This window comes from Acanthochromis polyacanthus, chromosome 12 (genome assembly GCF_021347895.1).
Source record: "Acanthochromis polyacanthus isolate Apoly-LR-REF ecotype Palm Island chromosome 12, KAUST_Apoly_ChrSc, whole genome shotgun sequence".
Classification (NCBI taxonomy): domain Eukaryota; kingdom Metazoa; phylum Chordata; class Actinopteri; family Pomacentridae; genus Acanthochromis; species Acanthochromis polyacanthus.
In genome coordinates, this window is record NC_067124.1 from 2,115,923 (window position 1) to 2,140,641 (window position 24,719).

Sequence of the window (24,719 nt, forward strand, 5' to 3'; positions counted from 1 at the left end):
GTGCAGCAGCATGTCGATGATCAGGTGGTATGCAAATCGCAGATACCTCCGTTCGGTTTATTCCGTTGCTAGAACAAAGTTATGTTTCAGAGGCAATTCATGTGTTTCTTCTCTTTGTTCTTAATCTCCTGTGATTTTCAATGTATTGTGCTTTCTCCTGTGTTTGTTATAATTAATATTCTGTACACTCAGATATGAGGAGAGCTCAGAATCAGAGCGTGCGACTGGCTGCGCAGAATGAAAGCCTCCTGAAATATAAAATCACATACAGTAGATGCAATTCTAATGCATCATGAAATTTATAACTCCACCAGAGAAGAGAGGGGAGTTCAAAAGAATATTAAAATCCAATACCTAAAGGGGCACAGAGGTTTATCTAAAGTCAGGGGCTTTATTCAAGCATCATGCCTACTATTTTATTGTTTGTCTTTATTTACTGCCTCTGACTGATCCTAGTCTTCCATGTGTGGTTATGAGAGCAGGGATTTGTTGTGACCCCATTGACTGATTGACTCCTGAGTTCCCTTTTCTTCTTCTTTGAAGAAATCCCCCATCCGCATGTTTATTTCCAACAGAGAAAGAGGTGGATCTGTCCAGAGAATATGCCACCTGCCACCTTGACCCCCAGGGGCCATGGTAATATCCATACAGGTGAACATTACTGGCTCCGGGTTCCCTATTATGTTCCCTCACACAGCTTCTTGCTGCTCGGGGAGTCAGACCTAACTTACATGCAAAAGATCAAACAAGTCCTTCCCAATTGAATTCAAATGGGAAATTCTGAGTAATTCAAACAGTGAGTAGTGAAGCGACAGGGCTGCTCTGTCCTCTGACCAAAGCCAAACACAAGGAGTACATGTGTGTGTATATGTGCACCGTACCTCCAAGACATGACCGAGTCCTGGAGCACACGCATTACAAATTCAGCTTTCTCTTGTTTACAACTTCAAATAGTTCTCAGGACATACACATTATACGTAGTTACGGTAGTACATATGCAGGTACTTGTGAAGTTGAATTAAACAGTCACCACTACAAAGAAAGTTGGAGACATTGTGGTTTGATGCTGAAGGGCTGGAGAAGGTGGAAAGGAAGGAGAGATGTTTTTAAAGGTAAAAGAGATGAGAGAGGATAGCAGACAGGTGGAGGAAAGGAAAGGAAAGGAAAGGAAAGGAATTAATAGGAAATAAAGGACGAGGAAGAATATCACAGGAAAGGAAAGAAAATGGGAGGAAAAGAAAGAAAGGGGAAGAAGACAGGGGTGGAGAAAGGAGGTTGCTTGTCTCCGGGGCAGGTACAGCTTACACTAAACTGTTTGGCTTTAGAGTTGGAGCACCTCAATGTGCCTGAAGGTGCAGAAGAATGGAGAATGGATAGAGTCCCCCCTCCTTACCGGTCGCTATTTTTCACTTCTCTCCTCTCTGATTTAGCAAGGAGGAAATGCATTTTAGAAAACAACGACATGTCTAGATGTGCTATTTGTGTTTTAGCATTGCTTCTTCATCGACATCCTGAGCAGCCAATCATTAGTCTGCTTTATTCTGTCTTTAAAAAAAGCAGCTGCACATACAGTAATCATGCCATGCCAACCATAGTCAATATAAATGCGACCACTGTGAGCATTTCAATGGAGTGAAATAAGTAATAGCTAATGCAGCACATGAACTTTGATGCTTACAGTCCAGTCAGCAGGATAAAAGGTGATTTAAATGAGAAAATATTTATTCCCCATAGCGGCACCATGATAGCAGCAGCCAAATAAAGGCACATGCGCACAGTGATGGGTGTCCCTTTAAAGATTCCGGGAACAGCAGTGACTCTCTCAATTTAATCGATTTTAAAATGAAAAGTCAATTTAACAAAGTTGAAAAGAGAAAGATGGGCTAAGGGAAGAAAAAAGCATTCTCTTGCACTCAAGCAGTAAACTAACTGCCGCACAGAGCAGGCAGAGATTTCAGCTGAATTATCTCCCACCTCACATTTGCTCTTAGGCAAGCAGTTTAAAAGCCAAGCGATTGAGCCAGTGATCCAATTTGAAATGCAGAAATGATTAGAGCAGCTTGCCTCATTTCATATCGAAATTCTCTGATTTATGACAGGGCACCAGCCAAGATCTATCTCTAAAGGGAATTAGTGTGCAATTCCTGCATATTTCTGTTATTTAGTCTCCCAATAGCAGATGCTATAGCCTTAGAGAGAGGGAGAGAGGAGGGAGAGAAAGGAATGAAAGCAGTATGTAGGTATCTTTTCATTTCAGCAGATGTAACCATGGCCATTTCAAAGAGGAGGAAATGACACAAAAGCAGACTTGAGAAATGGAGGTGTTTCCCACTTTATGTAGGATGTTGACAGAGAATCTTATTTCAGGATGCAATAAAAAACAGGCAGCACCTAACTAAGCGTACATATGAGCTTTTTTTGCCAGCGTGGACAGCAGCGGGAGAACACAGACGGCGAGGTTGGCTTTGGCCGTTTTTATTCGACAAAAAAAAAGACCCTTGCAACCCATCCATCCTTGAGGCTAAGAAAATATTAATACGCAGAGCGATAACGAGGGCTAGAGGAAAATCTCCCTTAATGAAATTTCCAGTTGACCACATGCAATTTGTTTCATCGCAGTGAACAACTAATTGCAATGGACGTTATCAAGGTGTGAGTGTGCTGTCTGCTGTAAACTGACTGGTAAAACAGGTACAAATCCTTTATCCTCACTCCCATGTTAGAAACAGAGAACATATAAACTTGACATAACCCACACATAAGCTTGTTTTATATATATATACTAACACTGCTGGTACCGTTTGAAAAGGACATGGCACTTTGAGACATGCTGTCAGGTCAACACTGGTCAAATGTAATGCAAGGACGGAAAAAATCACACGTTTTTATTAATAACTCAAATTGCAGAAATGTTGAAAGAAGGATTTAAGTGAGGAAAAAATGGGTAAATATTCACAAGATGTAACATTTGGACTGGTGTTTTTATTTGAAAATGGCACTACTTTCACATGGAGTGGGTGTTGGAAGCTGAATGCATAAAGCCAGTGAATGTCTTGAGATATTCAGACAGAGTGGTTTTGATCTCTCAGTTGTCTAAATCCTGCAGCTGTGGGATCAAGACGGATACAGTGCCAGTCAGTGACCTTGGCGGAAGGAGGGGGGGAAGCGATGAGGAAAATAATCATTCCCACCAAGGTTTGTATCGATTTCACCTGCCCTGACCATGAAGCGGGTTAAGAGTAGCCAGTGGTGGTGAAATGGTCAGCGGTGATATCATTAGCTTGTTGTTTACACAGGGAAGCAGGGAGTTAGAAGAAGGCTGAGTGTCACAAGCCAGTTTCTTCTTCACCTCCTTCAGCTGATCAGAGGATCATGGTATCAAGGAGGGATTAGTAGCGACTTGGGATTTGTGTGATTGGTTAATTTATTGCGGTGATGGCAGGTCTTTCATCTATGGCAACATTTAATCAGCGCAGCCACAGAGGCTATTACAGGTTAGCTCCTTTCTGGAGTCAGTCCGGCTGTGCCATCAGCTCTATCACAATTCCCCTGAAATTTCCAAATTATCTGGAACAGGCTTTAGCTTCTCAGTAATAAAAATTAGAACAGATTCCTGATAGAAGCTTTTGCTCACACAGGGCCAATTATAAATAGTACAGCCCTGCCTTGGAAGAGGGAAAAGGGGAAGGGGGAAAAAAATCCAAGTCTGAGAGATGTGCACGGAACTTATCGTTCAGCCCCTGCTCCGCTCTGATCCAAATCCGTGTGGCTGAAAATTTATATTAGATTTTATCACAGAGGCCTAAGTCTAGAAAAATCAATGAAGGTTATCTTTTATGTTGCAGCAACTTGTGGAAATATTGATTTTCATTTTATAGCGAATTTGGAGCATCAGTTTGTAATCACTTCCTCGCTGACTACACTGTTTTGGTCACTGTATCTCTTACACGAGCAACGGTAACAGAGCTCAGAGGGAGAAAAAATAAAATACCGGGAGAGTATTGAAACCACTGGAGTGAAGGCAGAGGGTGGATAAACCATAACACAGTACACAGAGAGGTAGGCCCGGGAGGGAGGGTTACAGGCTCTGACAGGGATGATAGTCTGTAAACTGATATTAAAGACTGTATCTATAGAAACATAACAAATATTTACATGTTTTGCAATATTTAGACATTTGAATATCAATTCCATAAGCCTGTGATGGGCATGTTAATAAATTAGATTAGAAAAAATATTTAACTTTTTGCATTTTGACACTCTAAGCGAAGACATCAAATAGGAAACACATTAAGATCAGCCCGTGTAGACATGCAAATAGACAGTTTTTTTTTTTTTTTTTGCATCTGACACATTAAACTAGCCAACAGGGGTCAGCATATTTTCCAAATTCCTTTCAGTGTGCCGTTTTTGGACAGGAAAAAGCCTCCATACGTCACATCCCCCCCGGTTGTGTGACTGGTAGCAGGACGAGGAGTTTGTTTCTATAAAGCCAGTTCATCATGTGCTGCCTCGCTCCAGGGAAATCGTAATTTTCTGCCTGTCAATCTGCATTGCTTCTGGCCTCGGCCACTTAGGCCAACTGATCCAGTTGTACAAATGTTTTCATTTGCATTTGCAGACGCTCCTCGCTGCAGTGACGCCGCTGTGTCTTAATCCTAAATATGTTGTGTGCAGTTGCTCTCGTGCATTCCTTTGTCTTTGTGACGGCTGCTACATGCGGCATGCTTACAAAGCACATATTGTCACTATAGATGCTCTATGGAAATCTGCACTGAGAGACTGTCATGGGTTGCTGCTGCTCAGTTTCCAACAAAAAAGACGCAAAGGTAATAGTAGAAATAGACAATTAAATTACAATAATAGACAGTAAGGATTTTTAAAGTTTCCACACACAGCAGTAACTAAAGGAATAATTGTGTTTACTGTCATGAATCTAACAAATATTGTGTGATTTTTCACAGTGGGTGGATGTTTCATTAATGTGGTATTTTGTCTCTGTTGGCTACATTAAGAGCAGCTGGAATATCATGAATTCCCAGAGGCACAGAGGGATGGCAGAGAGGCCTCTCGCTGCTGAATAAGAGATGGCTCCAGTCTGGAGATCTGAGAAAGGGTTAATCTGATTCCCATTTCAGATAGTCGTCCTAGCAACAATCGGCTGGTCTGCTCTGCTCCTTTGACAGGGGTGTGAGATTTTCAGGTTAGCCAGATAGAAGACTTTATTGTGAGGCTAATTTGAAATGTGAAATCGCGGATGACTTAAATTACAGAGGTCCTCTCTCTCTCATCTGCTGCCAGGACGGGATAAGAAGATGCCAGGAGAAGGAATAAGAATATCAACAGACACAATTTACTGTCTGTGTTTGATCAGTTTGGCAGTGCAGTTTGCCAATGTGCACAGCTATATATAAAGAGAGACTATTTAGAAGTCTCTCTTTATTTAGTGTCTGCATTTGTTTCCTTAATTTTGCCGACAAAATCCAAACAGATTCCTATCAGCTCTGCGAGATGTATTCGCTATTTGTAAATAATGCTATCTAAAAAAAAAAAAACGATGTCCTCCAGCCTCTGACTAGATAGAGTTCATGGAAAGAGAAATGGGCGGGTGGAGGAGTGGGAGGAGGAGGGGGCATGCAGGCACAGTGCCGGAGCACAGTGCTCATCTCTTGTGCATATCTGTGCCAATTCAGACCTTTAACATGCTCAAGTGACATTTGCATTTATCCTTGAAGGTTGTTGCCTTTTGCGGGGGAGAAATAAGTGAAAAGCACGGGAGAGGACTGGTATTTTTTCTGTTGCATTAGGCAGATGGACAGTGTCCTGTCACTGGCTGCCTCAGATGGAAAAAGGAATGAAGTGTCGAGATTGCAACCCAACCCATTTTCTCTGAGCTAAACTATTTCTGTAACATCCTAATGAAGGAGGGGGGGCCCGGGGTTCAAAAGTAATGGCCTTAAAATACTGGCATTTTGCCTTTGAGTAATAGGCTACTGTACCCAGCTGCCTAAGATGTGGCTACCACTCCCACACAACATACACACAACCTCGCCAACGCATCATTTCACAAGAAGCCAAAAGAAAAAAAGAAGACCAAAATAAGACAGAATAGAAAATCATATGAGGATAAATAGAGCAAGCAGATCTGGTGACACTGCACCATGTGAATCTATTATGGTGGATGTTGCTCTCTATCTCACTGTTTTATTTTTTTCTTGCCGAGGAATAAAACTCCACGTTTGACCTCTGACCAAGAAGAAAAATGACCTTACACATTCAGAATAATTTTCCGGCATATTATAAAAACTCTAACCTCAATCGCCCTTTGAAATGGATACTGATTCTTTAAATTCTTCCCTGCTTGTTTCAGGAAATAGCGAGATCCTGGCGATAGAGAAGCACAATGTGCCCAAAGTTCACTGCTGAACACTCGCTTCCTTCTCTCTGAAAGTCACCACCTTTTTTTTCCTCTCTTTCTTTTTTTTTCCTATGATTCCCAGACACCTGAGATGATATTCTTAATCTGGGAGATCTGATGCTGGATCACTGGGTTCAATCCAGGATGATAATTCTTCCTTTTTGATACAGTTCAGGCTTTTGCACCCATTTGTCACCACTCCAACTGCAGCTTTTGTCTGTAGGCCATAATGCGCACACACACACACACACACACACACACACACACACAAAAAAAACCTTCCCTCAAATCTGCTCCGCAATGTACAAAAAAAAAGAGGGGGGATTGGGGTGGACTTGAGTTGCATGCTGCATAGTTTCCGAAATTGTCTCTTTATGGCCATTCAGAGCTGCAGAAGAGCGTAACTCAGTGGTTATTAATGTTTCTTTAATCACCAAAATAAGCAAATGATTAGTGTTTGTTATCTGTCCTCGACCAGAAGACGAAGAGCACGGTCCCGGTGGTGCTGAGCGCCGGCCCCAGGTGGCTGCTGGATGTGACTTGGCAGGGAGCGGAAGACAACAAAAACAACTGTGTGGTGTACAGCAAAGGTAAGCAAGCAGCGCCGGCATCCCGTTATCTCTGCACAGCGCAACACACCACGCCACAATCCTCCATCCACTCCTCTCCTCTCTCTCTCTCTTTCTCTCTTTCTCCCAGTCTGTCTTTCTTTTACTTTTCCTCTTTTCCTTTCTCCCCCCCACTTCTCAAAGTCACAAACACACAAATAATTGCATCTACAAGCAAACACAAAAAGACATGTGTGCACACACTCCCACACCATATCTGTTTTTCCCATCCAAGGAGTAATTTATATCACTAAAACTCTGATTAGGAACTGAGAAACATCACTTGACACACAAAGTTAATGGTCTTTAGATTTCACAAGGTAATTAATGCCCCTTTTTTTCTCTTTTATACTAAGTGAATCCCTATCTCAGGGCAGATAGCGAGGGAAGCGTGAGTGGAGATGGGTTTGCCACTTTGCTTCATTTGTTCTCTCGCTAATTCAGCCAAGCTTCAGACGCACATCTTTAATAAATCAGCCGTATTCATACAAACCCCTCACTAGAAGTGGATTTATGTAAATATGTGTGGGGGGAAAAATACAACTATCTATCTGAAAATCCATGTTGTTCGTTCGAAAGTGATCCCTAAAAGCAGAAAAAAACTCAAATGGCCCCCCCCCCGTCATAAAGATAAACTCCTCAATCTGCTGCATTGTGTCCAGAAAACCCTCATTAAAACAGCCCCAACACAGATCTGTGCAGAGCTCAGTTTGTTGCAGATTGTATGGGAAGATGCTTAAACTGTATACAGCACTGACACTACAGTCTGGAGCGTCACTTCTCATGAAAGCACAAGGCTTCTGCAGCTATAATTGGGTCTTGACGGGTGTTAACCAGAGAGACATAGCAAAATAAATACGTAAATAAAGATGTGTTTGGATTCCAAAGGGTGAAGGGAAAGGGCTCCATTTATCACTTTTCAAAAATGATTACCCCGTGACAATACCCCCAAAGCTGAAATGGAGCTTCTTCTCCCTCAAAGTGAATAAGTGGCAGGAGTGGGATTTGCAACCCGGATTTTCGGTCTCCCAATTCTCATCTACTAATCACTAGACTGCACTGGGGAGTTATCCTCTTAACCGGCTACTTAACTTTGTGCTCTTTATCACCAAATCATTAAAGTTTTGATAAGCTGTTAAAGAAGATTATGCACTTCTTTAAAATCTTCTAATCTTTTTGCTCAGAGACTGACTATATGAAACAAAAAAATAACAGGATTTCTGACTTCATGAAAAATGAAGCATTTCCTCTGCCAGTCTTCATACATGTATCCTGCAGATAGCATCAGCACAGGCGAGCATCGTCACCTCAGCTGTGTGTTGAAGGCACTTCCTTTGTTTGTCACTTTCAGCTTGACCTTATTAAATTAAACACAATAACATCTCCAGACGACCCCTTGTGAGAGTTGTTCTGTGTTGTACTGTATAAGTTCATTACTCTAAATCCTCCACAAGAATCAGCACATGCTTGCCAACTGATAATAAATGATAATAGAGGAATTAATTCACATCTCAGAGTAGAAGTTAAATATCTCTTGTCACCTCAAAGTCGCTGTGAGACGACCAGAGTTTAAAATAAAGTCGATTCTGTGTATTTCTATGGTTTAAGGAAATATTAATTTAACAAATGTCGACGTTTTAGTCATGATTCTTCTCTTAAGTTTGCACTTGATGAAAATGTTTCGCTGTGAAACAAGTGCAACAGTAAATATCAAAGGTGTGATACTACTAGGATAGCACAAGGTACGGAAATTCAGGCTGTGTAATTCCATACTTGACTCAAGCAGCTTTGTAGCAACTTTGCCAAAGAGCGTTGGATAAATTGGTTGGGTGTCCATTTCTCTCGGTTTTTCTTTAGCAAAAATTGCTCCACATTTTGCTCCTGGCAACTTTTTTTTCTCCACGTGGACTTGGAGTAAGTTCAGAAAGTGGTGAAGTGTTTGATGCCGTTCAGCCGTTTGACTCTTGCGTCCAGACTGTGACTCGATTTATGCCTCTCATTCTTCTTCATCGCCTTCTTTTAAATATTCCAATCTGCATGTGTGTGCACCCTCTGGAGGTGACATTGAAATTGAGTGCCAGCGTGCTGAAAATGTCAAATCTTTGTCAAATTCAATATTGAATTTGGTCTTTTTCGCTGTAGTTTTGAAGCTGTGCTGGAATTGTGTTTATCGTATCGACCCTACCGTGGATCAACCGAAGGAAAAAGGCTTCTCAGAGTCCAACGGGAACTTTCTTCCCACCTAGAAAAGCTGAGGCCCAGATTGTTTATATCTTCACCCCTGTGCTGTTTCCCCTCTGTCGGCAGCTTCATTGCTCCCTGAGATGCGTTATTTATGGAAAACAGTGAATATCTCAATACACAGTATGCCTGCAGAATATGTTTTGGCTCACGTTTCAGTGGTCTCGGCTTTCTTTATGGCTGCCTGCGAAGATAGTAGCAGTTCACTTTGGATGCTTGCCAGTGTGAATCTATGGGGGAGTATCTCTAAGTAAGGACTGGTGATTGGTTTGAGTGGCTGTAGCTTAGTGTTGGGCGTTCTGTCCTATGATTTCTGCTTTACATTTTGTACAACTGCTCATCCTCTATCCCCGAAACTTGTCAGGAAGCAGGAGAAAATATGTGTGGAGTGAGAGAGGATAGGATTCAGCAAAATTATTCCACTGAGAGTTGTATCCCTGCAATGTGCTATGTATAATACATGCACTAGAGTGTGTAACAAGCAGCAGGATGGCGTAGCCAGGTCCCCCACGGGGCGCCCCTGGTCATCAGCACCAAGACAAGTCAGCTCAATAGTGTCAGATATAGATTTTTTTTGCTTATTTTTGGGATCCTACAATTCCTATTGCAAGCAAAATGCTGTCTTTCCCGACAATTTGTACTCTGTCTTCTTGTCTGTATCATTTTATCCAGATGAACAGAAAAAAACATAAAAATTGAAGTCAAAGACCATGAGTAATGTTTGAGTCATTTAAATGTCTCAAATTAAGATTCATAGAGCCATTTCATGAATATAAATTCTTCTTCGAATTCCCTTTCTTGCAATAAGAGACAGCAAGAGCCCTGAAGTGGAAGTAGGAAAAGTGCAATATCTGTTTTTCCCAGGCTGTCAGCATGGCCCTGTTTGTTTTACATTAAACTCCCAGGAAGAGCCTTAGCAGCCAGCCATTACTAAAACTCTCAACTCTACTACTGCGCTAACTCATTATCGAGAAATCCACCTGGAACTCCCACAATGCTCTCCTCCACACTCCGACAGTTTCTTTGAACCGCTGAAGTTATAGAAACAGGCAGCAAGTCTGCAGAGTAATTATATGTTACAGTAACACTGGAGACCGAGGAGGGAGGGAGGGAGGGTGACAGACAGGGAGAGAGAGAAACCAGTGGAGAATTTGTCTTTTTTATACAGATAAACAACAGATTGATAAACAATGCAGCTGGAAAGTAGGAGAGATTGAAGAGAGAAAACAAAGTCAGCTGCATTTTGATTTGGTTCATCTCAGATCTCCCTGTTGAATATGGTACCGACGAGATTCAGTTCAGAACGCTGCAAACCTGCCTGATTTTGGAGGAATTTTAACAACTGTTCAGGGAGCCGATGTTACCGAACCCAAGTGTGATGCGATCATTCTGTCAAACAGGAAAGGACGCGAATAGTCTGTATTTTACTTACTGTGAACAAGTCCCAGGAAAAGAACAATGCATTCGCTCATATCGAGAAACTTTACGACCTCTCCACGCTCACAGTCCCAAGCCCTTTGGTTAATACTTGATAAAAAAATATGCCACACATTCTTTATTTTTAATATTATTATTATTCTAAAACATCAACAGTCAGGGTACTGCGGTTTTTACCAAATGTCACTCAGACAGAAGTAAGGAGTGCATTTGTTTGGGACTATTTTCTGCAGCGTATTTATACACGTTACAGCTCTAGGATAGTTTACATGGGAATCGAATTAAACTACAGTTGATTTTGATAAAGGAAATAATGTTTTTAATAGCTTGCTCAACAACAATGGAGTTTCATGATGCAGAAGAGTAATTATATCAGGCTTTCAGTGCACACACACACAAAAAATGTTATTTGCTTTTGGAATTTCCATGAGATTTGTGGACAAAAAGAAAAGTATAGAATATCACCTGCCTTTTTTGAAAATGCATCAACTCTTACAATGAAGCTCAATCTGATTTTAACACTTATTACATCACTTATATTTGATCATATTTACAGAGGAAGTGTTGAATTCAGCATATTACCCTCCCTTTATGTGAAACCTCTCGCCTGCTGCCGAGTACACAATTGAAATCAGACTCTGTCAGATCTGAGCTCACAGTTTAAAAAAATTACATTTTAGGACTAAAATACAATATATGGCTCAATTCATTCTTAGCGCAAGCCTTCATTGTGCTTACCCCATTGTTACCTGATATCTGAGCCCATTGAAACTATACACATTCAATGTGACCACATTATGTGGCATTATTCAGAGGTCACCTAAACTTTTCAACTGTAAGCCTCTTAAGCCAGACCACATTCAGATACAGCATGTCCAATAAGTCTCCAGAGCAACTTAGCCCATTGTTCGTGCAGAAATTGACCAATGTAACTAGGCCGTTTTACATAAGCCCGGACAGTGCAGAATTAGCTAACTCACTGTGTCTTTGTATTATTTCCTATTCTCTAAGTCCTCACAATCAGATCCTTTTATGCCTTCATTTGCTCTTTCCACTGATCCAGAGCTGTAGACTTCAGAGACAAACGATGAACTAGCATGCCCTGCCTGGACAGATGTAGTATCTGTCTGACTCGTATTTTTAATAAAACCAGCTTTGTAACGTCCCGCGCAACGATATTTTGAGCTTTTTTTCCTGAGAAATGACAGCGTGAAACGGCCCTGTTTCCTACACTGCTCTCTGGTAGCATGCAGCATGAAATGGTGACAGGAGAGGACTCTTACAGTTCAAAATTTAATTGTTCATTTCAACCCTCCTCTTTTAAAATGACTGCAGCGAATAGGAGGTGCGAGGGTTATTATCTCTTATCTGGGAACATAGTGAAATAGTGTGACTGAATAATAACTAAACAACTGACACAATGTAAAAATTTCATTATCAGTGTATTAAAACAAAATTGTACCCTAAAGGAGTCCCCACCACAGCTCCGAGCAGCCGACTAATTATGTTTAATTAAAAGACAACAGAGATCAACAGAATCGTTTTCATTAGGAAATTATTAATGATTCCACTGCAACAATAATTGATTGCACTGAGCCACGCGATAACTCGGTACGGTCAGGCTGGAGTGAGCCGGGTGGAGAGGAGCTGCCGGTTTAGGCATTTGGCAGCTGTTGAGTAGCGTGTCTTGTAGCTGAAGCTTCCGCACTCGCAATTTTAGGAGAAGCCATAAAGCTGGCTTTATGAAGAGCTGAGGAGGAGGAGGAGGAGGAGGAGAGAATGTTGTGGGATAAGGACAGCAAAATCCAAATCATACGGCAATCTGAGAAGTCTTAACCATCCCACACATGCATTTAAAAGACACTGATGCACGTACAAGCACATGTCATGAAGCACGAGTGAGATGGGAACACACACTCTTATTATTTCCTCTTGTCTCTCTCTACAAACATATTCAGAGGACCATATTCAAGAGGGCGTTTTCTCTGTTTTTTTCTTTCCGTCTCACTCGTAAGGATATGAACTACATGCGCGCGCACACACACACACACACACACACACACACACACACACACACACACAGGCACTTTGCTGCTGCTCCATTCAGAGCCATGTGAAAGACGTCAGCTCCAGACGCTTCCTCCGACAGCCTTTTATGTGCATTGTTCTCCCGCCGCGCAGGCAGTTTCCCTATGCTAGACAGTGTAGCACAGGCACCAGACACCACACTCTGCCACAGCACCCACAGTCACTGCAAACACACGGACCACTACCAAAAATTCACATAATAGCCACTGACACATATATGTCCATCTGCATTCAGCGTGCTCTAAGCCTTGAGACAAAAAACAACAATACGGGGAGAAAACGTAAAAGAAGTGATGGGCACTGATGAGGGGCAAGATTGTTCTTTCCATATATCCCCATTTAACAATTTTGTAGCTGCACATTTTTGAGTATGTGCTTGTGATTTGTGTTGTGTGTGCCTGCCTGAGAGTATAGCCGGTTGTCCTTGTATCAATGCCACGGAGGGTGTCAGGCTAATGAGCGTGGGCTGTCCTTAGAGCAGGAGGGTTTGGGTTGTGCCATTCACTCTGCATATTTAAATGCCTTGTAGAGCTTAAGTAGGCCCACTTTTCCATGTCAGGGCAGCGTTCAATCCTGCTGCGACCATTAATTATGATACCATTGTGCTCCAGTGTGGCTAATAAGAGTGATGTATTGCACCCTCGTGGCATTATAATCATCTGAGTGAAGTACCTGGACTACACTGAGCTCGCTTTAAGCACCGCGCTTAAAAAAAAAAAAAGAAGAAGAAAAAATAGTGAGTGAAGAGGCAGCTTCCAGCCTCCTCTCAGTCTCCACCACTGGCTGCATTGGTTATTGCTTCTACATGAGAGCGTGTCACAGATTTACCTTCTGTATAATTGTATAATCGATGAAAAGAAATGCTTTGGTATTGATCATGCAGGAAGGCTGATTGTGTGTCCGGGAGGGAGGACTCACACACACAAGTGCACGAGTGTCGAAAGCTCAAAAGAGTCATTGTTTTGGATTTTTTCCCTCTCATTTTTGGCCATGCATGTGCCCCCTGCCTATCTGAGCAGTGTAAGTATGTTCTATGAGTTATCTGCATCGCTGTCGCAGATGTCTCTGCACACAGAACTGGTTAAGTGGATTTTAAGGAGCTGCTTCTTAATATTTGGAGCATGTCTCCCCAGTATTGAATGTGTTCAATACAGATGGGGAAAAAAGATCACATTTTATTACATTAATCACTGCAAGTTAATGTGATTATATGTACTTTATATTTCCCTTCTTAACTTCCCTCCCTTAACGGCATAATCAATGACCGTTTTTATATTCATTGAAAAATTCTGCGGATATGAAAATAAGCCTCTGCGAGGTTTTTTAATCTACTGCGGGATCTTGAGTCAGTAATTAAAGAGTCCATTCTGTGTGTGTCTTCTAAAAGCCCTTAGCCTGCTTTTAGGCCTGGGTATGATCCAGCCCACCGCCTCCATCTCTGCTGTGGTAAGTAGGTGTGAAAAGCATTGTCAGTGTGCTTCAGGATAAAGCCCTGCTGTTGGATGCCATTGGTCAGAGTCACCCCCCCAACACACACACACACACACACACACACACACACACACACACACACACACACACACACACACACACACACACACACACACACACACACACACACAATCCAGGAGCAGGTTGAGAGTAAGTGTGTGTGTGTGTGTGTGTGTGCAGGGATAATCAGAGACAAAAGCTGAGAGCTGGAGAGAGGGGCCTTTCTGCACATCCATGGCCTTTTTTTTGGGAAGGAAGAGGGGGCTATTTCATCAGACTTGAGGGGGGTCACAGTGTGTGTGTGTGTGTGTGTGTGTGTGTTTGTGTGAGAGAGAGAGAGAGAGAGAGAGAGAGAGAGAGAGAGAGAGAGAGAGATGGAGGGACAGAGATAGAGGAATCACTGGGGTGGAGTGGTGTTTAGATCGTCAGTCAGCGTGATGGAGAACCACATGGTTAAAGTCTCTCTGAGGGTTGACACAGGACTGCAGCGAGTGGAACTAAACAAGTGAAACTGAGCCTTGGTGAAACTCTGATATAGTGAGGGAGAGAGGAGATGATCATACTATGAAAAAAAAATCCCACTGAGAATGAAAAAAGAACATCACAATGAATTAAAAAACATACACACACAACACTGACTGTTACAGTGATACAGCTAGCATAGAGAGAACAGCAAAAAAGACTAAATAAAAAAACATTCAAGCTATAGGGCCCGGTATGGACTCATTTTTCCTTTGATAATGTATACCCCTGCAAATCAATTTTTAGCTTGGGCTAAACATAATCAGATTTTCTCTGAAGAAATGGCTCGAGACATTACAAAATTGTTTTGTGGGGTCGCCACTGTGTTCATGCAGGAGAACTCAGTGATAACCTTTATACATACCTTTGCAGCTAATCCATTTTATTGATTGTACATCCACCTGGGTAGAAAAAAAGCACATGGCCCCATAGTCTTTAGAGCGGCGTATCAGTGTGATATCACAGTTTTTCTTTTCTCATTGCAGCGCACGGAGGAACACAACTGCAAGCCACCTCTAGCACCAGTACCTTATCTATGGGTTGTTTTATCATGAGATCTGGTCAAGGGATCTTAGCTATTCTACCCCTCTAAAAGTCCAATGCCACGGGTAAGGACACAGGGATACATGAGGTGGGTTTAAAAATGAGCTGTGTAGGTGTGATAGAGGCCATTTGTAAATGTTCTACTCAGTAAACTTGTAAGTAATTCTGAAAAAAAGCACGGTTAAACCATTTTGTTCAATCTTAATTTGTATTTGAAACTTGAGATTTATTTGAGAAAAACTGCGATGAAGGTTGGTTTTGGCAATCAAATATAGTTCAGGGGGCCATTTTTTAATTTTAAATAAAGCCTGTACTGTGGTAGTGTGCAAGCAAAAATTCTAGCTATGTGACAGGGTTGAAGGTTGGGCGCACGCAACAGCTTACTTCTTCTACCAGCAGTCAACATCGGCATTCATTCATTTAATTAGGACCACATTACTCTGACAAGCAGCTACTTCTGGGGCTGAACAACGAAGCCAATGCAGAAGTGCAAAGAAACTGCAGTTCCTCAAATGGCCACTCTAAAATGAGTCAATCCAAATAGACCCTATGGTAAAATGCAGCAGAAACAAACAGGTTTACAGCTCTGTGTAAATAAACAGTTTTGGTCTCTTTAGCTAATTTCCCCATTTCTGAAAACTGTAAAGGAGATGGATTTTTATTTGACTCACTTGTTTAGGTTGTATTAAGGCTTAAAATTATGCACACTTCAGGGAATGGCCAGTTTGGGTAACATGTGGGTGCCACCACAGGACAGTCCACGGCCATGTTGATACTGATGAAAGAGTCAAGCAATGACTGTTATCATTTAGTCCGAGTGGGCTGCAAACTCACTTTTTAGTCTTCCAGCGATCCCTGGCTTCATGTTACTTTACATAAAATGTATTCCAATTAGTTCAAGTTCAGGAATTGGAATCAGTATAGGGGTAGAAATGGGCTATGTTATGGTTGAGGATGGACAGCTGTAGGCGAGGCGAGGGTTGAGGTTAGCAAAAAAGGCAAATGTTAATTCATTGCACTTGATGGACACAAACTCTGATCTGCGACATGACAGTTTGATGCATTGCATCCCTACCAACCCGTATGACATCAGTTCTTTCCACCTCACTACATATAGACCACAGGACAGTAATTCCTGCAGAGGCCCTAAGGGATGGATAGAAAATGTGAGGTGCAGAATCATCCAATATGGACTTATTTCCTAGAGATATTGAGCTGCTGATTGGCCTCCAGATCATGACACGGTTACATGGGTTGCTTCAAGTAGTTGTTGTGGTACAGTACAGTTATGTAACACCCTAATTTCTACATGTTTAAGGTTGCCTTGTCTGTGTGTTAGATGTGACAGTGACATTAGCTACTTATGAGCTAAACCCTACCTCCTCTAGGTTGCTTTAGTGCCTGAGCTTTGCTGACCTCTGCCTGTCGGCGCTGGGTGACAGAGATGGGTGCTCCTGTTCTTGGTGTGTGTATGAGAGAGAGAGTGGACGGAGAGGTAAGCGAGCAGACAGGCGTGCTGTAGGTACAGTAGTGTAGAGGACTAGACATCAGTGTCGTCCAGGTCAGACAGGGCCATCCATTCTCTAAGCCCCAGGGAAGAGAGAGAGGGAGAAAGAGGAAGAAGAAAAGGAGAGAGAGGGGAAGAGAGAAGTGTCTGTGTGTGTGTGTGTGTGTGTGAGGAAAAAAGAGAGATGGGGGGGCACTGATGCACTGTTTCTCTTAACTCTGTCAAAGCCACTCCATTGTGCTCCCCCGTGCAGTGAGTGGAAACCAATCTGTCATCGCTCCACTAGCCAGCATACTAGAAGAGGGCTAGACTGCTGGAAACACAAGTCTATTCAATGTGAAATGTAACTGGAATCTGAGCTCTTGGATAGCTGGATTGAAAAAAAAAAAAAAACTGATGTAAGATTTTTTGAACCCCGCTCTCCCACACACTGTGAAATGGAAGCCGTGAGTACAGTATTTGAGTCTGCGCGAGATAGGTTTCAGTCTCATATCTCTCCCTTTTTCACGGAGAGGTGATTGACATGTTTTGTTGATGGAACTCTATCCAAACCATGTGCGGTTTGCATAGGCATGAAGGGCTCAGTTAAAAACCTCCGCGTGCAGTATCACCCAGCAGAGTTGGCCTCCTTTGTTTAAAGATTTGATTTTTCTTTCTGGCATTGACAATATTTAGACAGTCCCAGTCACAGAGGGGTGACTGAGTAGCATGAAACAAAGTCTTCAAGTGGGGCTTTGAAGATTTCAGTCCGGCTCTTTTTCCTTTAGCACCCTGACACCCTCACACCTGTCACCTATAGAAACTCAGCATCAACATGACCACCTCTTCCGATGCCCTGAGCCCGCTAAGCCTGCATACTATTGAATGGTGGCTGCTAATGCTATGTTCCAATGCCATTTGGAGTCACTGCTTCCCCTCTCCTCACAGGAATCCCCCTTGCGCCATTTTCCCTGTAATCTCCCAACTCCTCTCTGTTATGGGGTGGCTCGCCCGCTGCTCCCGCCACTATTTCACAGCCCCTCTCCTTCATACAACCAGCACCTCCACCATTTTAATCCCTTTGACCCAAACCCTGTGTGTTTCCCTGTATCAACAGCTCCTGGAGATTACATCCTGCCTGCCTCCTCACCGCTGCGTGCTTCAGTCACTGGGGCTGCAGTTGGCCGGTGCATACCAGGGTCTTAGTCAGACACTGCTGGGTGTGATAGCTGCTGTGGCTAGTTAGCTTTGTGATGGTCGTAGCCAAAGTGCAGGCAGCTTGAAGAGTAGGTGGAGGAGGATGGTGGGAAGATGGAAGCTACAAGGTACAAAGCAAGAGAGTCTTTGGGTCTCAGGAGAGAACTTGTGGAGGCTTCAGGGGTCCTCTGGCTTCAAAAAAAAAGTTTGCTGCAGATGTCAGGCAGCTTGAGTAAACGAATTAGAATTTAGTTTGATTCCTCTCTCAGTTACCACCCTATCACTGGACATAATGTGAGATTCTCCAACATCACGGATCATTCAGATGCAGTTTGGGGTTTTTTTGTTGGCTGTAGACATTTTTGCATTTATGCAATCATTAAAGGTTGATATGTTCGAGATTTCGCTTTTAACAACCTTGAGAAGTCTACGTATGGTGGATAGAACATAGACATAAGGTGGGAATATCACATTTTTGGAGATGCAAAAAATTGTCTTTAGGAGGATTTTTGAAAGTGCCAGACTTCCTCACAGTTTTCTTCAGTATTTGTCTTGCTCATCTTGTGTCAGCTGGAAATCGAAGCTAAACTAAATTACAAACGCCCCACACTGAAGAGGCACCAGAACTCACCACTGAACCTGCAGACTTTGTTATCTTTAATCGGCACACAGAAAAAGTGATAGACGTTCAAAAGGTGACACTGATGTCAAATTACAAGACTTCCAAGGGCCTTAAAATTTCAGACAGGACTCATTTCACTAGTGCAGATAATATATTAGGGAAAAATGGCATAACTGAGATGATACAGTAGTTCATTTTATGAGCATCATGTAGCTTCAAAGAGTTGTCAGAACAAGGAGATACAAACTACATACTGATATCACCTGAGAGTTTGAAAATGTGTTTTCTGACTTCAAACTGAGGGAAATTAAGAGGAAATCAGGGTTCAGAAGGTTACAGGAGTTATCTTGACAAAGCCTGTCATGATCCTCTTCTGCTTCTCCTGCACAGCTTGTCAGAGGAGTAAAGGGAGTGTGTTTGTGTGGTTACAGTATGCTGAAGAGCAGCCCTGCGCTCACTGAGGGCCCCTCCTCTTTCATGTAGTGTTTCTGGTAATGGGTTAGGGCTTTATTGATGTGAACTTATGTGATCATTGCATAAAGAGCTACCATTTCTGTCTCTCTATCCCTCCTGCTCAGTTTCCTGTGGGCCACATTAAATCAAGCCTCCGACCTAGACTCTAGTTAAATTAAACCCTATCAGCATGTTGCCCTCTCATATCGGAGAACAGGCCTTTATATAGACGGCCTGTAAATGGTGATTAGTGAGTGTTTTGATTAAAATTCACCCACATGTGTGATACTCTGGTGGAGCCAATCACCTCCTTCTCTCCCTCCCTCTTTCTTGTCTCCGTGGCTGTATGAATAAACATACATTAAGACATACATGCCCACACACACATCCAAATCCGCCTCATTCGCTTCCCTCTCTGCCTCTGTCTGGCTTGTTCTCATGGCTCAGCAGAGTGCAAGGCTGATTTAAGGGCCCTTACAAATGGGAAGGTTGCAAGTGAAGACAAAAACCAGAGACAAATCACACCACAGCAGCCTCAAGGTTTCTACTAAAGCTATTCAACTGCAGGGGAGCGGCAGAACAGTGAAAAATATATACACACTCCATCCTGTCAGAACGCTTTTGGCTTATCTTGAGTGACTGTCAAGGCTGGGAATATCAGGGAATGGACAGAAATATATAAAATTAATAAGCCGCTGGATGTTGTCGGGAGTTATGATGCTTCATAAATCCTGGTTTGATCATGGCGGACAAGGCTTAAACCCACAGCTCCCTAATGCGCACAGCAGTGTTTTGGACTGGATTTTATTCTGTTTGGGAGATAGAAGCCCTTAGCTGGCAAAAGTAAGATTTATCATCTCCCAATCCCCCCCTCTTTCTTTCATGAGTGACAAATATTAAAAAGAAGGCCTGAGGGAAGTTGGCAGCCATTACCACCTTTAATAGAAGGGCACAGGCGTAGCAAGGTGAAACTGGGGCCAAAGGCAGAGAAATGCTATTCAAAGGAAAGCGAGAGGAGCAGGAGAAGAGGGAGAAATTGCTACTAACTTATCAGTTGTACTCCCTTTGTCGGGTCAGGGGTCTTGGAGCTTTTGTTTGTTTGTTTGTTTTTTATACTGAAAGGATGGATGCTATCTCTCCCGCCATCCAAGCAGGTCTGCTCTGTCGAGGGCTGCAGGTAATATTTCATGTCAAGAATTAAGCAAGCCTACCCACCGACTGCCTTCTACAGTTACATGGCCACCACATCCATCATCGTCGCCTCTTCCTCCTCACTGTTGGCTTCTGTGGCAAAATGTAGCTTCATACATCCACTCAGGTCCTGTACGAAAACATAGATTTGAGCTGCTCCTGCTTATATTTCCATCCCATTATTTATATTTTATGCTATTCTACTGCTAAATATAGTAAAACTACAATTTTGACAGCTGCAGTTTCTTTACAAATCAAGATATTAAGTACAAAATATAAGATGAACATTTAAATGGTGATCCATTGCAAAAATACAACATCCAACAATAGCAATATACACTACCATTCAAAAGGTTGGGGTTTGGGGTGTTTTCCATGTAAATTCACACTTTTATCCATGTGCTAACATAACTGCACAAGGGTTTTCTAATCATCAATGAGCCTTTCAGCACCATTAGCTAACACAATGTAGCATTAGAACACAGGAGTGATGGTTGCTGGAAATGTTCCTCTGTACCCCTATGGAGATATTCCATTAAAAATCAGCTGTTTACAGCTAGAATAGTCATTTACCACATTAACTATGTCTACACTGGATGTATCTGTAAGGTTTCAGATGTTGGGAACCTCACAAGCCGGATGGAAATGCCAAGTGGTATGGAGGGGTGGAGTGTGATGGTAAAAAGAGCCACAGCAGACAGGAGTTTTTTTTTCCAGAGCTCTGATATTTTTCTGGGTTTTTAATTAATCAAAAAACTTACAGTAAAAGATTCTGAAGAGGCAACAAACGGTACATGAAGAACATGTGGCAGCATTCCTGTTCAGCAGAGCACACGGCCTGACCCCTCTCTCACGCACACTCCTCACACCTGCCACCTAATCATTCCAGATCATACCATTATCACTATCTCCTCACACCAAACTCATCTCCCCCACCAGATTTACCTGGCTAATACACTCAAGACTACACACAACATACACAGAACTATACAGGAAAATGAAACCCATAATAACCCAAAGAATTAAATAAACAAAAATCTAAACAAAATCAAACACTCTAACAACTCCCCCCCTCTCTATCTCGACTGCCTGGTATGATCTAATCACTGATCAAATCCAGGTGCGCCACCCCTGGGTGCATCTCCAAGTGTGCACTTCATGAACACGCCCCCTGGAAACAGAACTCAGAGGGAGAAGTTAGAGGGATATCAAATAAACATAACAAAACCAAAATAACTTCCTGTATCAGTTTGTCAGTTCATGCAGCTTTACAGTAGTGAGGAGGATGCTTCATCAGCTCCCTCACACTTCTCACCCCCTCCAGCAGACTCGCCAACCACGTTGCGAGATAAAAAGTCAGCCACCGTGTTCTGCTTTCCTGGCCGGTAGTGGATGGAGAACCGATAGGGTTGAAGGGACAGGAACCAACGAGTAATCCGGCTGTTGGTATCTTTCATCTGCTCCAGCCATTGTAATGCTCTATGATCAGTCTCCAAGGTGAACTCCCTCCCAAGCAGATAATACTTGAAGGTGTCCACAGCCCACTTAATAGACAAACACTCCAACTCTACTGCAGAGTACCTGGTCTCCCTGGGAAACAGCTTCCTGCTGATGTAAGCGACTGGTTTCCTCTCATCACCATCTCCCTGTAGAAGGACTCCCCCTAGCCCCCGACGAGAAGCGTCCGTCTGAACGGAAAAGGGCAAGGTGAAGTTTGGGCTCTGCAGGACGGGCTCCTGGCAGAGCACCTCCTTAAGGTCCTGGAAAGCGTTTTCCTGCTCCTCACCCCACACCATGTGTGCTTTGGCAGTGCTGGTAAGGTCTGTCAGAGGTGCTGCTCTCGTAGAGAAGTTTGGGATGAAGCGCCGGTACCAGCCCACCAAACCCAGAAACGACTTCACCTGCTTCCGGGTAGTAGGCCTCTCCCTAGCTCTGATTGCCTCCACCTTATCCTGCACAGGCTTAATGACACCCCCTCCAAGGATGTAGCCCAGGTACTGCGTCTCCTGCTTGACCAAGGCACATTTCTTCGGGTTGATGGTCAGGCCTGCTTGCTTGATCTTCCCCAGCACCATTTCCAGGTGACTGAGATGCTCCTTCCAGGAATTGCTGAAAATAACAACATCATCCAGATAAGAGGCTGCAAAGGTGTCCATACCTGCTAGCACCTGGTTCATCAGCCTCTGAAAAGTTGCAGGAGCCCCATGGAGGCCAAACGGCATCTTGGTGAATTGAAAGAGTCCCTGGGGTGTCCTGAAAGCAGTTAGAGGCTTAGCAGAGTTAGCCAAGGGCACCTGCCAGTACCCTTTACAAAGGTCAAGCGTGGTAATAAACCTTGCCTGGCCAACTCGTTCGATAAGATCATCCAGTCTTGGCAATGGATAAGCATCAAATGCAGACTGTGCATTTACCTTCCGAAAGTCAATGCAAAACCTGATGCTTCCATCCTTCTTGAGTACTAACACAATAGGATTACTCCACTCACTTGTAGAAGGTTCAATAACACCCAGCTCGAGCATTACCGCAATTTCCTCCTCCAACACCGGCACCAACTTCTGGGGGATGCGATACATCCTCTGTCTGACAGGAGTGCTGTCCTTTAACTGGATGCTATGCTCCACCAAAGTTGTGGCCCCTGGCTTCTCCTGAAACAAATCTGGTGGAATAATGGCTTGCAATTCTTGCTGTGATGTAACAGAGAGATGGGAGAGATCAAGAGATGCAGAATTTTGTGCTGCAGGAGCGAACTGACTCACCACGTCATCTTCCTCCTCCACAGCGCGGACAAACATCTGCTGTTGGGGTGGAATTTCCCGGGTTTTCCACTCCTTCAGCAGGTTGATGTGAAACGTCTGCTTTGGATTTCTTCTATCTGGCATCTCAATCTCATAAGTTGTTGCACTCAGTTTTCTCAATACATTATATGGACCTTGCCATTTTGCCAACAGCTTGTTCTCCACAGTAGGAAGGAGGAGTAGTACCTGCTGTCCTGGGCTGAAAGATCTCTCTCTCGCTGCCTGGTCATACCAGGTTCGCTGGCATCTCTGAGCCTTCTCCATCTGCTTTTTTACCAATCTGGTGGTCTGCTCCATCTTTTCCCTCATCTGCAACACATAAGTCAGAACACTGGTCCTCTTCTCCTGGGAACCCACCCAGGTCTCCTGCAGCACATCGAGGGGACCTCTCACCTGCCTACCATAAAGAAGCTCAAAAGGTGAGAAGCCTGTTGAAGCTTGGGGTACCTCCCTGTAAGCAAAGAGGAGATAAGGGAGCCACTTGTCCCAGTCTTTGGCGTTAGAAGAGATGAACTTCTTCAGCATGCTTTTTAGAGTTCTGTTGTACCTCTCCACTAAGCCATCGGTCTGGGGGTGGTAAGGGGTGGTCCGAATACCCCTAATGCCTAAGAGCCTGTACACCTGTCTGAGTGTGTTAGACAGAAAGTTGGTTCCCTGATCTGTGAGGATTTCAGAGGGAATACCAACTCTAGAAAAGAGCTGCAGTAATGCATAAGCAATCTGCTTTGCAGTGATGTCTCTTAGGGGAAAGGCTTCAGGGTATCTAGTACTATAATCACAGATTACAAGTATATAACGATGCCCTGACTGTGTTCGCTCTAATGGCCCGACAATATCCATGGCTATTCGACTGAATGGCACATCAATGATTGGCAGTGGCTGTAATGGGAACCTGGGCACATTTTTAGCCCCGGCTAGCTGACAGACTGGACATGACTGACAATAATCCTGCACCTCTGTGTGAAGGCCTGGCCAGTAAAACCTACTTGCAATCCTGTCCAATGTCTTTTTGGCACCTAAATGTCCTGCCCAGGGAATACTGTGACCCAACTCTAACACCTGGTCCCTAAGTGTCTGCGGAACCACCAGCCTTTCCCTATCCTCTAAGTTTGCCTTATAGTACAGAACCCGATCTCTGAGGAAATATCCTTCCCCTGCCATTTGTCCCTGCTGCACTTCAGCTGCTTGCCCAAAGTAATCTTGCAGTCCTGCATCCTCTTTCTGTAGCTGTAAAAAGTCACCATTAGGATCAATATCACAACTTTCCAGTCCTTGCTGTTCTAACCCTATTCTTGCTGTCCATCCCATTTTCTCCCGTCTTTTCTGCCTCTTACTTTTCCTCATCTTAACTGCCATGTCTGGAAAAACATCCTCAAAAAATGGCAATTCTGACAGTACATTTAGCTCCTCCTCAGCTGCACCCTGAGCTGACCCTAATAACTCTGTACTGGTCTGAGCCGAAGACTGGGGTCCTAGCCTCTCTGGGCCCTGAACATTATTAACTGCTCCTATCCGGTCTCCCCTCACTCCCTCAGCTCCTTGTATCAGTTTCTGTGACCTGGTGATAATGTTAACTGGCCTACTGGACCTAACCAATTCCTGCAGAATAGGAATATCCTGCCCCAAG

At 43.3% G+C, this 24,719-nt stretch overlaps 1 protein-coding gene across 2 annotated transcripts in view; it reads left to right on the forward strand.

The window, feature by feature from the left end:
* zfpm2a (zinc finger protein, FOG family member 2a) overlaps nt 1-24,719 on the forward strand; it is a 126,199-nt gene that overhangs the window by 67,258 nt on the left and 34,222 nt on the right. The window contains exon 5 of one of the 2 annotated variants that reach the window (XM_022204215.2): nt 6,900-7,008. In XM_022204215.2, the coding sequence (XP_022059907.1) occupies nt 6,900-7,008 (109 nt within the window). Of the gene's footprint in view, nt 1-6,896; nt 7,009-24,719 lie in introns of both variants that reach the window. The other variant, XM_022204206.2, reaches the window with a different exon arrangement.